General features: G+C 48.0%; 1 protein-coding gene across 3 annotated transcripts in view; it reads left to right on the top strand.

Annotated features, from left to right (window-relative positions):
• The window catches only part of ABCC11 (ATP binding cassette subfamily C member 11), a 90229-nt gene extending 80429 nt beyond the window's left edge, over positions 1 to 9800 (top strand). For all 3 annotated transcript variants that reach the window (XM_061387101.1, XM_061387102.1, XM_061387104.1), the window contains 5 exons: positions 769 to 928; positions 4635 to 4713; positions 5272 to 5385; positions 7891 to 8055; positions 8166 to 9800. In XM_061387101.1, the coding sequence (XP_061243085.1) occupies positions 769 to 928; positions 4635 to 4713; positions 5272 to 5385; positions 7891 to 8055; positions 8166 to 8258 (611 nt within the window). In that variant the 3' untranslated portion in view covers positions 8259 to 9800. The remainder of the gene's footprint in view (positions 1 to 768; positions 929 to 4634; positions 4714 to 5271; positions 5386 to 7890; positions 8056 to 8165) is intronic.
• Positions 9801 to 13100: the final 3300 nt, after the last annotated feature.

Raw genomic sequence — 13100 nt, 5'->3', positions numbered from 1 at the left:
TGAAGAGCTCCCAGCTGTATTCTTTCATGTGCTTCTCCCTTTCCATTTCTCCCCTGCAGCTGGGCTGAGAGGGCTGGGTCTGATGTAGAGCTGCTCTCAAGTAGTGATGGTCCAATTGACTGAATTCATCCAGTAGGTATTTAGTGAGCACTTACTGTATGCCAGGCCTGGAAACACAAAGGTGAACAAGACACATGGCTGCCCCTCACACGGACCTTACCTTTTACAGCAGAGGTTGGAAACTCAAATGTACGTGATGGGCCTGGGGTGTGAGGAAACGAGGGTGGGGAGGGCAGCTCATTGAACTTGAATACTGTTCTCTCTCAAGGAAGCAGCTATGCTTGGCTCTAGCTGCCTGTTGCCTGAGGGGATATGGGCCCAGTGTTGCCCATTTTACTGACTCTCAAGAGAATCATGCAGTTTGAGCTTTTGTATACTGGGTCTTTGGATTTTTTTTTTTTTTTTTAATGCTGGCAAAGAATTAAAAAAGCAGCAATAACATCGTGTGTGTGAAACAAAACTTATGTGTGGGCTGGATTTACCCAGGGCTCCATTCACGCCCTCTGACTGAGGCAGTAAGAGCTGTTCATGGTTTTGGGCACCCCTTGGGGTGGGGACTGGAGACTCCAAGCCTCTTCTGCCCTCTCTGGTTCATGATGACAAGGAGGGGGTCATGGGGAGGGGAGTCTGGGGTGGACACCAGGTCTGACCTGTGCTGCCCCTCCTGCAGACTCAGGAGACAGAGCCCCACTTATTCTTGCCCTGCAGGGAAGTCCTCCTTGGGGGTGGCTCTTTTCCGCCTGGTGGAACCAGCTGGTGGCCGCATCCTCATCGACGGCGTGGACATCTGTAGCCTCAGCCTGGAGGACCTGCGGTCCAAGTTCTCAGTTATCCCTCAAGATCCAGTCCTGCTGTCGGGGACCATCAGGTGAGCGCTGGGCTGAGGCAGCCTGAGCAGAGGACAGTCTCCCAGCAGGAGTCACTGAGTGGATCCCTAGGGATGGGCTGCCTCTCATCACCTGTGGCCAGAGTCCCAATTTCTGGGCCTCTGCTCTCTCCTTGGTGGGAGAAGAGATGTCCCTGATGAATGAATGAGGCCTGGATACACACAAGAACACTTCAATCAAAAGGCCTAAACAAAAGGCCTAATTTTAATTTTTAAAAACCCTAATGGGATTGGTCAGATTTCATATCACTATCAGTGTTTGCTCTGTGGTTGACCACATATTTCCATGTCTGGATGTGGTTTATTCTCTTCTGTCTCCCTCTGGATAAGGCCAACAGGGGTGTTTAAGCTCGATGTTTGCAATCCAGGCAGTCCCGTCAGTGAGGCAGATGGAACTGGGTCTCTGGCCTCCTCGCCACACTTTCTGTTTCTTCTGAAGGCAACTTGGGGATTAAGCATCATCCAGGTTACTGCTGGTGCTTGTTAGTGCTTCTTAGCCGCGTGGGAGTCCACGGTACGGAGTCTGAGGAAGGATGAGGCATGAAAATGAAGCTGGGTGCCTCACATACAGGGATATCTAAGGGCATTTATCTTCTTAGAGGCAAGAGGATAGACTAACCACAGAGCTTCAGTCATCCATTTATTTATTTACCCATCATTCATTCATTCCTTCATCCTTTCATCCACTTAACTTGCCTTTTCTGAGCCTCTGCCAGGTCGACATTGTGCTAGGGACTGGGGACACTTGGATGAATGATCAGTGCCCTTCTTCCCCTCAGAAGTTCACATTCAAGTGTGCGGGGAGTTGTAGACATGTAAGACCTGTCAAGTTATAATATTAATACAAGGATGTAATTTGCTAGATCAGAGATATAAACCCATTGCTAAGGGAACCTAAAAATAGGACAAATAACTCTGCCTGGGGGAATTCAGAAAGCCTTCCAGAGAAGCAGGGGAGGCCTTTGAGTAGGGTCTTGAAGGCTAAGTAGAAGACTGCACGGCAGAAAAAAGGAGGAAAGCCTTTCCAAGGAGAGTGCGTACTGTATGCACAGAGAACATTGTACCAATTGTGTTGTTTTAGAGGAATGAGATAAAATTTAGTGATAGATTTCTGTGTTAAGGTAGAAGTTGGCCTGAATCTATCGTGCCTTGATATAGGAGTAGTAGAAACATGAATTAATATTTATTGAACATTTAAATGTGCCAGCCCTATGCTTTAATATTCTGGGTCATTGCAGTGTCAGAGCAACTCTGTGAGGTGGGCACTATTACTTTCTACAAACTGAACTTAGGATAGTGACTTATTGAAGGAGACACACACACAAAAGGTAGAGATGAGATACAACTCCAGATACTATCGCCCTACCGAGTCACAGTACCTCCCCTCCCCCCACACTGCTTGCAGCAGAAAGTGTGCACCGGCGGACAGGAGACCTGGGTTCCCTGCCTTTCGAGGTTCTGTCTAACTCTGAGTATCTTGATGCCAGCCTGTCTCTCTGACGTGTGGTATGAGCTTGAACAAGCCACTTAACACTGATAAGTCATAATTTTCTCATCAATAAAAGAGATCCGTCTCATGAGGAAGAGGATGTCAATGAACCCATCTGTAAAAATGCTTTGGCAATTACCAAATATTAAGCAAATAGGGCATTCTATCTTCTGCCTCTTCAATCTAGCCATACACACAGAATGTATGTTGAACTGGGGGGAAAAAAAAAAAACAGCGGTTAAGACAGTTTTCAACTGGGACTGAGTGGCTGCATAACAAGGATGTGTTTATAATGTTTCCTATGCCAAATGCCAGGGCAAACTTTAATGGGTATAAAGTCCAATTAGATCCAAATATGATGTTAATTGCCTGGATGATCAGTTAGGATTCCTTCTCTGCAAGAGACAGGAAAAAAAAAAAACAACCTTACCACAATGAGATAACACCTTATACCTACTAGACTAGCGATAATAAGAAAAGAAAAAGGAACATAACAAGTGTTGGTAAGAATGTTGAGAAATTGGAACCCTCAGGAACTATTGGTGAGAACGTAAAATAGCACAGCCATTGTGGAAAACAATTTGGTGGTTCCTCAAAGAGTTAAATGTAGAATTATCATATGATCCACCAAACCTGGTTCTACAGATTTGAAAGAATTAAATTTCAAGAATCAAATCTACAGATTTGAAAGAATTACCACAGAATTGAAAGCAGGGCTTAACAGATACTTGTATAACAGTGCTTATGACCTTATTCACAATAGCCAAAAGGTAGAAACACCCAAATGTCCATTGACAGATGAATGGATGAACAAAATGTGACCTATACAAACTGTGGTATATCATTCAATCAGAAACAAATGAAAAATTGATACATGATACAACATGGATGGATCTTGAAAGCATTATGCTAAGTGAAGTAAGCCAGATGCAGGATGCTTCAGTCGTGTCCTACTCTTTGTGACCCTATGGACTGAAGCCTGCCAGGCTCCTCTGTCCATGCGATTCTCCAGGCAAGAATACTGGAGTGGGTTGCCGTGCCCTCCTCCAGGGGATCTTCCCCAACCCATGGGATCGAACTGAGTCTATGATGTCTACCTGTATTGGCAGGCAGGTTCTTTACCACTAATGCCACCTGGGAAGCTCCAAATATTGTATATTTCCATGTAAATGAGATACCAGGAATAGGCAAACCTGTAGAAACAGAAAGTAGAAAAGAGGTTACCAGGGGATAAGGGAGGAAGGGGAGGGAGAACGTTCAATCGGCAGAGTTTTTATTGGTGTTGATGAGTTTTAGTGGTTGTTACCTGACATTGTAAATGTGTTGAACGCCACTAAATTGTACAGTTACAGTTAAAATGATAAATATTATGTTATGTATATGCTAACACACACTGAGACGTGCACACACACCCCAGATGGCTTAAGCTAAAAGAACCTCTTGAATCACAAAACAGGAAAGCCAAGGTTGATTCAAAGGACCAATATCCCCTTCAGTCTGCCTTGGCTTCATCCTTGGGCTCCACTGTGGGCCGTGGGGACTCCATGTCTCCTCTTCCTGAGGCAAGATGGTTGTAGCCTCATTTGTGCAGTTGGTGAGAAAGTACAAACCCTTTTTCTGGTGATTGTTGTCTAGGTCCTGAGATACATTCTGATTGGTTACCTTCCCCACCCCTCAGCCAATTGCTGCGGCCAGGGGTTACCACCTTCTGGTTTGCTTCCACCCGAGTCTGCTCCACCTGGACCACACAGGCTTGATGGCTAGGAAGGAGGTGGCCCCCAAACAAGACTTGGGAGCTGCTGCCTGCAGAAGGAAGAGGTACTGGGAAGGCACAAGGAAGACCACTTGTGGGAGTTTGATGAGTTTCTCTGGATCCAATAATCCAGCTCTAACCATCCTGACTACCCTGGTGGCTCAGATGGCAAGAAGTCTGCCTGCAATGCAATACACCTGGGTTCAATCCCTGGGTCCGGAAGATCCCCCAAAGATGGAAATGGCAACCTACTCCAGTATTCTTGACTGGAAAATTCCACGGACAGAGGAGCCTGGTGGGCCTACAGGCCATGGGATCCCAAAGAGTTGGACACAACTGAGCAAGTTTCACTTACTCAACCATCCTCGGTCACGTGCTCTGTGGGGTGCAGACGACTCAATGGGCAAGTGTGCTTCTTGAACACTTCTCTTTCTCTCCTGAGGCAGATTCAACCTGGACCCTTTTCACCGCTGCACAGACGAGCAGATCTGGGATGCCTTGAAGAGGACGTTCCTGAACAAGACGGTAAGCGTGAGGCTGAATTCTCAGTCCTGCTGGTCCTCCAGGCTCCTCTGGTGCGGTGTGCCAGACGCTGCGTGGATTAAATCATCTCACGGGAATGAGATGGTTTGAGATCCCTAGATAAGGGCTGATGATGCCAGTAGTAAGCCAGGCATTTACCAGCTCAGGGCAAGGGGGGTACAGCTTTGTCTTTCTGGTGCTTACAGTCAGGAAACTCAGATGGGACCAGTGCTGTGTAGGTAGTGATGAGAACTGCAGACACCACAGTGGGTGGCCAGCCAGGGCCTCTGTAGAGACACACATTTGACAGACCAAATGCTGAGGGGGCAGCTGGGCACAGATCCTTGAGAGAACATTCCATGTTTAAAAACTAGCAGGTGCAAAGACCTTGTGAGGGGAACTGGATGGGCAGAGCTGGGGACGAGAAAGGTCAGTGTCTGGAGTGTGGAGACAGGGGCGGGGAGGGCTTGTCACAGACAGGACAGGACAGGAGAGGTACGAGGGGGTCAGTTTTAGAACTCATCCCACTGTGGCTCACGGGCGTCTTCCTCGATATCACAGATCTCAAAGTTGCCACAAGGCTTGCAAGCAGAAGTTACAGAAAATGGCTCAAACTTCTCCGTGGGGGAGCGGCAGCTGCTCTGCATTGCCCGGGCCCTCCTCCGCAGCTCCAAGGTGAGAGCTGTGGGGCATGTGAGGGGTCTGGGGGATGCCCAGCTTGGGAAACACACTGCTGTTTCTCCCTCAGCACCTGGGACTCTGGGCTCCACCCTGGGTTCTGTCCACAAATCCACAAAGGGCTTGATGGTAACTTTCTGCCATTCTGGGCAACCCTGCCTATGGAAGGGGGGCCTCTCTGCCCACGTACTCTGCACCCTGGCACCCCAACCTAGACTTGAAATGTCCTTGCCACAACCAAGCCCCAATGCACACCTCCTGCACAAGCCACAGGCCAGAGATAAATTCACTCAAAGTCGCCTACTGTGCTTTCCTTTTAAAACTTGGGGGCAGGACATTCCCTCATCTTTATTAGATGTGAGAATCAGATGACACCTGTTCAGGAGCAAAAGAACATTTTTTTCTTAAAGTTTCATCCATCCAACAGTGTTTCTTCAGTTCAGTTCAGTTCAGTCACTCAGTCGTGTCCGACTCTTTGCGACCCCATGGACCGCAGCACGCCAGGCCTCCCTGTCCATCACCAACTCCCAGAGTTCACTCAAACTCACGTCCATCGAGTCGGTGATGCCATCCAGCCATCTCATCCTCTGTCGTCCCCTTCTCCTCCCACCTTCAATGTTTCCCAGCATCAGGCTCTTTTCAAATGAGTCAGCTCTTCGCATCAGGTGGCCAAAGCATTTGAGTTTCAGCTTTAGCACCAGTCCTTCCAATGAACACCCAGGACTGGTCTCCTTGAGAATGGACTGGTTGGATCTCCTTGCAGTCCAAGGGGCTCTCAAGAGTCTTCTCCAACACCACAGTTCAAAAGCATCAATTTTTCGGCCCTCAGCCTTCTTCACAGTCCAACTCTCACATCCATACATGACCACTGGAAAAGCCATAGCCTTGGCTAGATGGGCCTTTGTTGGTTTAAAATTTTCCAAATATTTCAGATACTACAGGGGCTACTTAGGAGCCAACTTTCCCTCACAAGTGAGGCGCTGTATACACACACACCCACACCTCCACACTCACACAGGTATACATACTTGCACACACAGGCACATGCAATGCACAACATGGTCAGTTAATGAGCAGTGCAAAAATTGTTGGTGCGACAGTCAGAGCTGAGGGGAAGAGCAGACAGAGCTCCGTGGGGCCTGGAGCAGGGAGGTTTCAGAGGAGGAAGCACTTTCCTGTCTTGCTAAGAGAGAGGGGTGACAGGCCTGGCAATGTGTAGGTAACATTTTCTTAACCCCTCAGTTCCGTATTTCAGTTACTGAGCTGCTTGGTGTGAAGGCTGCTTTCTCTAGATTGTTTTCCAAGTTTGCGTCATCACTTTATGATTTTTGTCATATCTGTGTACCACCTAGCCTGTGATTTACTTGTGATGCCTTGTCTTGTGAAGGAGCAAAAATCACACTTTCTATGCCAATTAAATTCTTCCAATGCATATATTTTTTTAAACTTTTTTATTTTGTGTTGGGGTATAGCCGATTAACAATGTTGTGATAGTTTCAGGCCAATAACAAAGGAACTCAGCCATACATATACATGTATCCATTCTCCCCCAAACTCCCCTCCCATCCAGGCTCATAACATTGAGCAGAGTTCCCTTTGCTACACAATAGGACCTTGTTGTTTATCCATTTTAAATATAGCTGTGTGTACATGTCCATCCCCAACCCTCTAACTATCCCTTCTCCCCTTTCTTCCTCCCCCTGAAACTGAAAGTTTGTTCTCTATGTCTGCTAGTCTCTTTCTGTTTTGTAAGTTCATTTGTATCATTTCTTTTTAGATCCTACATATAAGGGATGTCATATTTCTCTTTCTCTGTCTTACTTCACTCAATATGACAATCTCTAGGGCCATCCATGTTGCTGCAAATGGCATCTGATGCATATTGTTAATGAAAGAAATACAAACATGTTAAAGTAAAAAGTGCATTTATCCACATACTAGCTGCACCATCTCTTCTGCCACCCGGGTGTGCTTGGCTGTCCTGAGAGGAACATTGCTCTACGTTAATTCAGGCAAATAGGAAGGCAGTTCATAAAACAGGAAGTTGCTACTGGCACATTTTCACTTTTAAGAACTTAATTTTCTGGTCACTAAAGAAGGTGTCCCTGGTAGTTCAGACTGTAAGGAATCTGCCTGCAATGCAGGAGACCTGGGTTCTATCCCTGGGTTGGGAAGACCCCCTGGAGAAGGAAATGGTAACCCACTTCCAGGATTCTTGCCTGGAGAATTCCATGGACAGAGGAGCCTGGCGGGCTACAGTCCATGGGGTTGCAAAGAGTCAGACACAACTAAGCTACTAACAGACACAAAGTGTAGTTAGCTCTTGGTTGAGACTTAACATTCTCTTCATAATGTGATGGATAACTTAAAGCTCCAGGTGGGTTTCGAACCAAGTCCAAAGATTTTCCAGCTGAGGTACTAGGCAGACTGGCAGTCACCCCAGGACTAGACCCAGGGTTGAGTCTGAGGAGGCTGCCTTCACTCCTCTTTCTTACCTACCAGATCGTCCTTATTGATGAGGCCACAGCCTCCCTCGACTTGGAGATGGACATCCTCATCCAACACGTAATCCATGAAAGTTTCCGGGGCTGCACAGTGCTGATCATCGCGCACCGTGTCACCACCATCCTCAACTGCGACCGCATCCTGGTCATGGGCAACGGGAAGGTGAGGGGACACCCCCAGGCCGCTGGGAGGATGGCGCCCAGGCCTTCGGATCCCTCAGGACTGAGCTCAGCTGCACCCTGCTTCCCTCCTCTTCTCTCTCTGCCTCCCAGGTGGTGGAGTTTGACAAGCCTGAGGTCCTGCAGAGGAAGCCGGGGTCCACGTTCGCAGCCCTGCTGGCAATAGCCAGTAGTTCCATGAGCTGAGGAGGCGGGACTGCGTGGAGGCAGGCGTGGCTGAGCCGGCCGTGGTGCAGTAGTCAGAGCCGGCGGGGAAGACTACAGCCTGAAGCCTCCTCTGCAGAGATGGCTGCTTCTCTGCAAAGCAGGGCTGGAGTGTGCTCCAAGTGCTAGTGATGGGCGGGAAAAGGACATTGAGGGAGCACAGCCTGGAGTAGGGCACTTGCTGGCTCCCCTGGAGACCACGGAGGAATTTCATAATAATGATAAAGTTTATTACAATTTCTGATTGGTGTTAAGAGTGTTGCAAGTGGTATACTGATTTTGTACAAAAGAAAAAAAAAAAAGGAAAAGTCGCACTCTCAGTTCTGCTTTCTCTGTTAGCTGGTATTCATTCAGCTACAGCAAACAGAAACGTTCTTAAGCTTTCTGGTAAAAGGGACGTTATTAGCTCATGTAATGGAAAGTTCCAGAAAAAACTCTGGGTTGAGTGCCAGTATCAAAAGGACATCTGCCGTGTGGGCTCTGCCTTTCTTCACTCAGCCTCACTTTCATTTGCTTGACTTCACTCTCTGGCCTTCTGTCCTCACGGTACAGCACGGCTGCCAGCCGCCCGAGGCTCACATTCCACCCGCTCCATACTCCCAGTCCTCTTTCTCCAGGGATCCCAGCAAAACTCCAGCGCTAAATCACTGGGCCAACTTGAGTTGCTCATCCCTGAACTAGTTATGTGTTAGGCCGCTGGAATGCAGTGAGGGGCCAGGCCCAAACTGTATGCCTGTACCCGGGCCTGGGGAGGCGATCAGCTACCCTGAATCACATAAATGGAGAATGGAGAAGGATGCTTCCCCACAATAAAATTGGGGTGTTATTACTACGTTAGGAAAGAGTGGGCAGCTCCCAAACAGTAGCTGTCTATCCTGTGCTTGCTTACTAATTGGAGCATAGATGGGTGAAATAAAGAGTTAACTTATTATTAATACATATGCCAACTGAAAATAAGATCATTTGTGTCCCCCTACCCCTAATGGTTATGCTGCCGCTAAGTCGCTTCAGTCGTGTCCGACTCTGTGCGACTCCATAGACAGCAGCCCACCAGGCTCCCCCGTCCCTGGGATTCTCCAGGCAAGAACACTGGAGCGGGTTGCCATTTCCTTCTCTAATGCATGAAAGTGAAAAGTGAAAGGGAAGTCGCTCAGTCGTGTCCGACTCTTAGCGACCCCATGGACTACAGCCTACCAGGCTCCTCCGTCCATGGGATTTTCCAGGCAAGAGTACTGGAGTGGGGTGCCATTGCCTTCTCCCCTAATGGTTATAGATATATATAAATAGAAAGGGTAATTATTTTCAATTTACTTCTAGGGAGACCTCATTGTTTGAGGAGAATATGTTTCAAAGTACTTTCCTTTTGTTTTCAGATTAGTGTCTGGTTTTGCCCTAAGAAAGATCAATTCAGTAAATGAGTATTTCTTACTCTGTTGCAGTGGGGTGGATGCTGGGGACATAATGATGTACCCACCCTCATGGAATTTGTCCTCCAGAGAGTAAATAGAGAGTGAAAGTTGCTCAGTGTCTGACTGTTTGTGACCCCATGGACTGTGAAATTCTTCAGGCCAGAATACTGGAATGGGGTAGCAGTTCCCTTCTTCAGGGAAATCTTCCTAACCAAGGAATCGAACCCAGGTCTCCCACATTGCAGACAGATTCTTTACCAGCTGAGCCACCAGGGAAGCCCTCCCAGAGATTAACTAGTTAGCAAGTAAACAGGAGGTTTTAACACCAAGCGACAGGAGGCAAGGGCAGGGTTCAGGAGATGGAGGCAGTCAGAGCAAGCTTCTTGGTGGAAGAGATGAGACCAGAGAAATGGACAAAGGTTTGCTCAGATGAAGGGGACGGGGGTAAGGAAGACTGTCCCAGGCAGAGAGAAAAGCAAACAAACCCCTGTGGGAATGAACTGTGGCAGGGCTGATTCAACAGCGGGACCTGAGCTAGTGCCACGTGTGCATCGCCTCTGTGCCCTTCCTGGTTCTTAGGCAGCACCCGCTTCTCTCCTGAGAGCGTTTCCCAGGTGGATGTCTTCTCTCTTAAAAATCCTTTTGTTCAGTGGGTCCTCTTCCCCTCATCCTTGCTTTTTCCTCCTGGGGCCCTGAAGAGTGGCCGCTCCTGCTCCCAGCCTGGTACAACTCTGCAGGGTCGCAGAGCTGCTCGTCGGCAAGTTGAAGATCACTCTCCTCGCCTGGCCCTGCCCTCTCCCAGAGCTGCCATGGGGCAGCTGCCTGTGTCACTGGGAGAGTGCTCCACATACTCAGTGCTGCTGCCTCATGGGACAAAGTTATCTGCCTGTTTTCCTTCAGTTGGCCAGCAGATGGCAGGCTCTTCCCAAAAATGTGGGGAAGGTCCCGCGGGTTCCAGGTCTAGATCCACTGAGAACTACTGTTGACCCCTTAGTCAGAGGACAAGAACCAGAGCCCGTTTCCACTAGGTATTCAGGGCATCATTTCACCTCTCCTCACAGCAGCTTCTCTTCAGGGCAGGTTCTCAGCCTTCCCAGCACACTGGAGTCACCCAAGGTGCTTAAAATATCCTGATGGAGGTCCACCCCTAGGTGTTTTGATTTCATTGGTTTGAGGTAGAGAGTGTACATTGGGATTTTTAAAGTGGTAAGTGAATCTAATATGCAGTGGAAATTGAGAACCATTGGCTCCAAACAACAATAAAGCAAAACTGTTTGAAAAAATAATATATGATTTTTTTTTTTTTTTTAAAAACAACGGACTGCAGGGAGATCCAACCAGTCCATTCTGAAGGAGATCAGCCCTGGGTGTTCTTTGGAAGGACTGATGCTAAAGCAGAAACTCCAATACTTTGGCCACCTCATGCGAAGAGTTGACTCATTGGAAAAGACTGATGCTGGGAGGGATTGGGGGCAGGAGGAGAAGGGGACGACAGAGGATGAGATGGCTGGATGGCATCACTGACTTGATGGACATGGGTTTGGGTGTATTCTGAGAGTTGGTGATGGACAGGGAGGCCTGGCGTGCTGCAATTCACGGGGTCACAAAGAGTCGGACACGACTGAGCGACTGAACTGAACTGAACTGATTGGTGATATTTTATTCCTTAAGTTGAATGATGAGTATATGAGTTTGTTTTCTTTAATTCTTTATATATTTGGGGGCTATCTGAACTATATTGTAATACAGTTTTAAAAATTGTTTTTTTTTTTTTTTTAATTTTAGCTGCACTGGGTCTTCGTTGCAGCACACAGAATTCTTTAGTTGCAATGCATGGACTTAGTTGCCCATGGGATGTGGGATTTTAGTTCCCTGACCAGGGATCAAAGGCCAGGGATCAAAGCCACATTCTCTGCATTGAAAGGTGAATTCTTAATCATTGGACCACCAGGGAAGTCCCCCCAAAAACTGATATTTCAAAAATAACCTAAAAATAATTATAATGAGAGAACACAGCTCCACTTCCTTATATTTACTTAGTGCTGTGCCTAGTCACTCAGTCGAGTCCGACTCTTTGCGACTCCATGGACTGTAGCCCTCCAGGCTCCTCAGTCCGTGGGATTCTCCAGGCAAGAGTACTGGAGTGGGTTGCCATGCCCTCCTCCAGGGGATCTTCCCAACCCAGGGATCTAACCCAGGTCTCCTGCATTGCAGGCGGATTCTTTACTGTCTGAGTCACTAGGGAAGCCCATATTTATTTGTATTTTCAATTACATCCCTACGGGGATGGGAGAGTATTTTTAGTGTTCAGGGATCTAAAGGCCTCCATCGGCCACCAGGGCCCAGTCCCCCTCCTGGTTGAGTGTGGACAAACTTCAACACAAACTGTGTGGTGTGGATGTGGTCACAGAGACAACAAGCAGATGTGTAGATCGAAGGAGACAGCGGTCCACCTGGCCCTGCCCTGCCCTCTGCCTCTAGCTCTGGGCACTATTTTAAGAGAAACACAAGTACATGGAGACTCTTCCAAGGGCGACCACTAGGTGGCCTGAGCTATGTTGTGAGAAGGACCAGGAAGGTAGAGGGAGTCTTCACTTTCCCTAAGGGCTTCCTCTAGGAACAGCTCCAGAGGGCAGCCCCAGATCCCCAGGAACAAACATTCTTCATCTGGAAAGGTCGGGCTAGGAGCTGCCCCTGGCTGGAAGCCTTTTCTGAATCAGACAGTTCTCCCCGGTGTAGGCAAGGGGCACAGCTGGTATTTCCAGGCTCCGAGGATTCCCACAAGACTGAGTCCTGGAAGGGATTCTGTGTGTGGGAAATCAGACTGGATAACTTCTAGGGCATATATGACTCCAGGATGCAATGGTGAACATAATAATGCCAATGGCAGGAGTTCTTTAGCCTGGAGGGCTAAAGCAAACCTTGCCAGGGCCCGCACCCCAACACACTTTCTGATTCAGGAAGTCTGGAGTGGGGCTCGAGAATTTGCCTTTCTAACAAGTTCCCAGATGTTGCTGATGCCGGACCCAGCACCATACTCTCAGAACCCAGGGGTTAGCAAGATGACTCTATCCTGTAGGGGCTAGACCGCAAAGGTTTAAACCTTGGTTCTAATACGTTCTCCAAAGTTTCCCCAAAGTCCATTTCTGGGGCACGTTTATTTCTATGACCTCTTTTGGTTCAGACTCCAGAGCGACCCCCTTGGACCATACAGACACTTGTTTCCTCCATTACATTGACTCAGAAGGAGAGCTTAGCACTTTCTCTTAATTTCCTTATTCCCTTTGTATGTGTGAAAGTGATAGTCGCTCAGTGATGTAGAGGACTTCAGTGGACTCTGGGCCAAGCAGGAGTTTCTGTGCTAGTCTGCTTCATACTGCTCATCACACCCTCTGAGTTCTCTCTGCTTCCACTT

Source organism: Bos javanicus, chromosome 18, assembly GCF_032452875.1.
Source record: "Bos javanicus breed banteng chromosome 18, ARS-OSU_banteng_1.0, whole genome shotgun sequence".
In the NCBI taxonomy this organism is placed as follows: Eukaryota; Metazoa; Chordata; class Mammalia; order Artiodactyla; family Bovidae; genus Bos; species Bos javanicus.
This window is presented reverse-complemented; position numbering and strand designations above follow the sequence as displayed.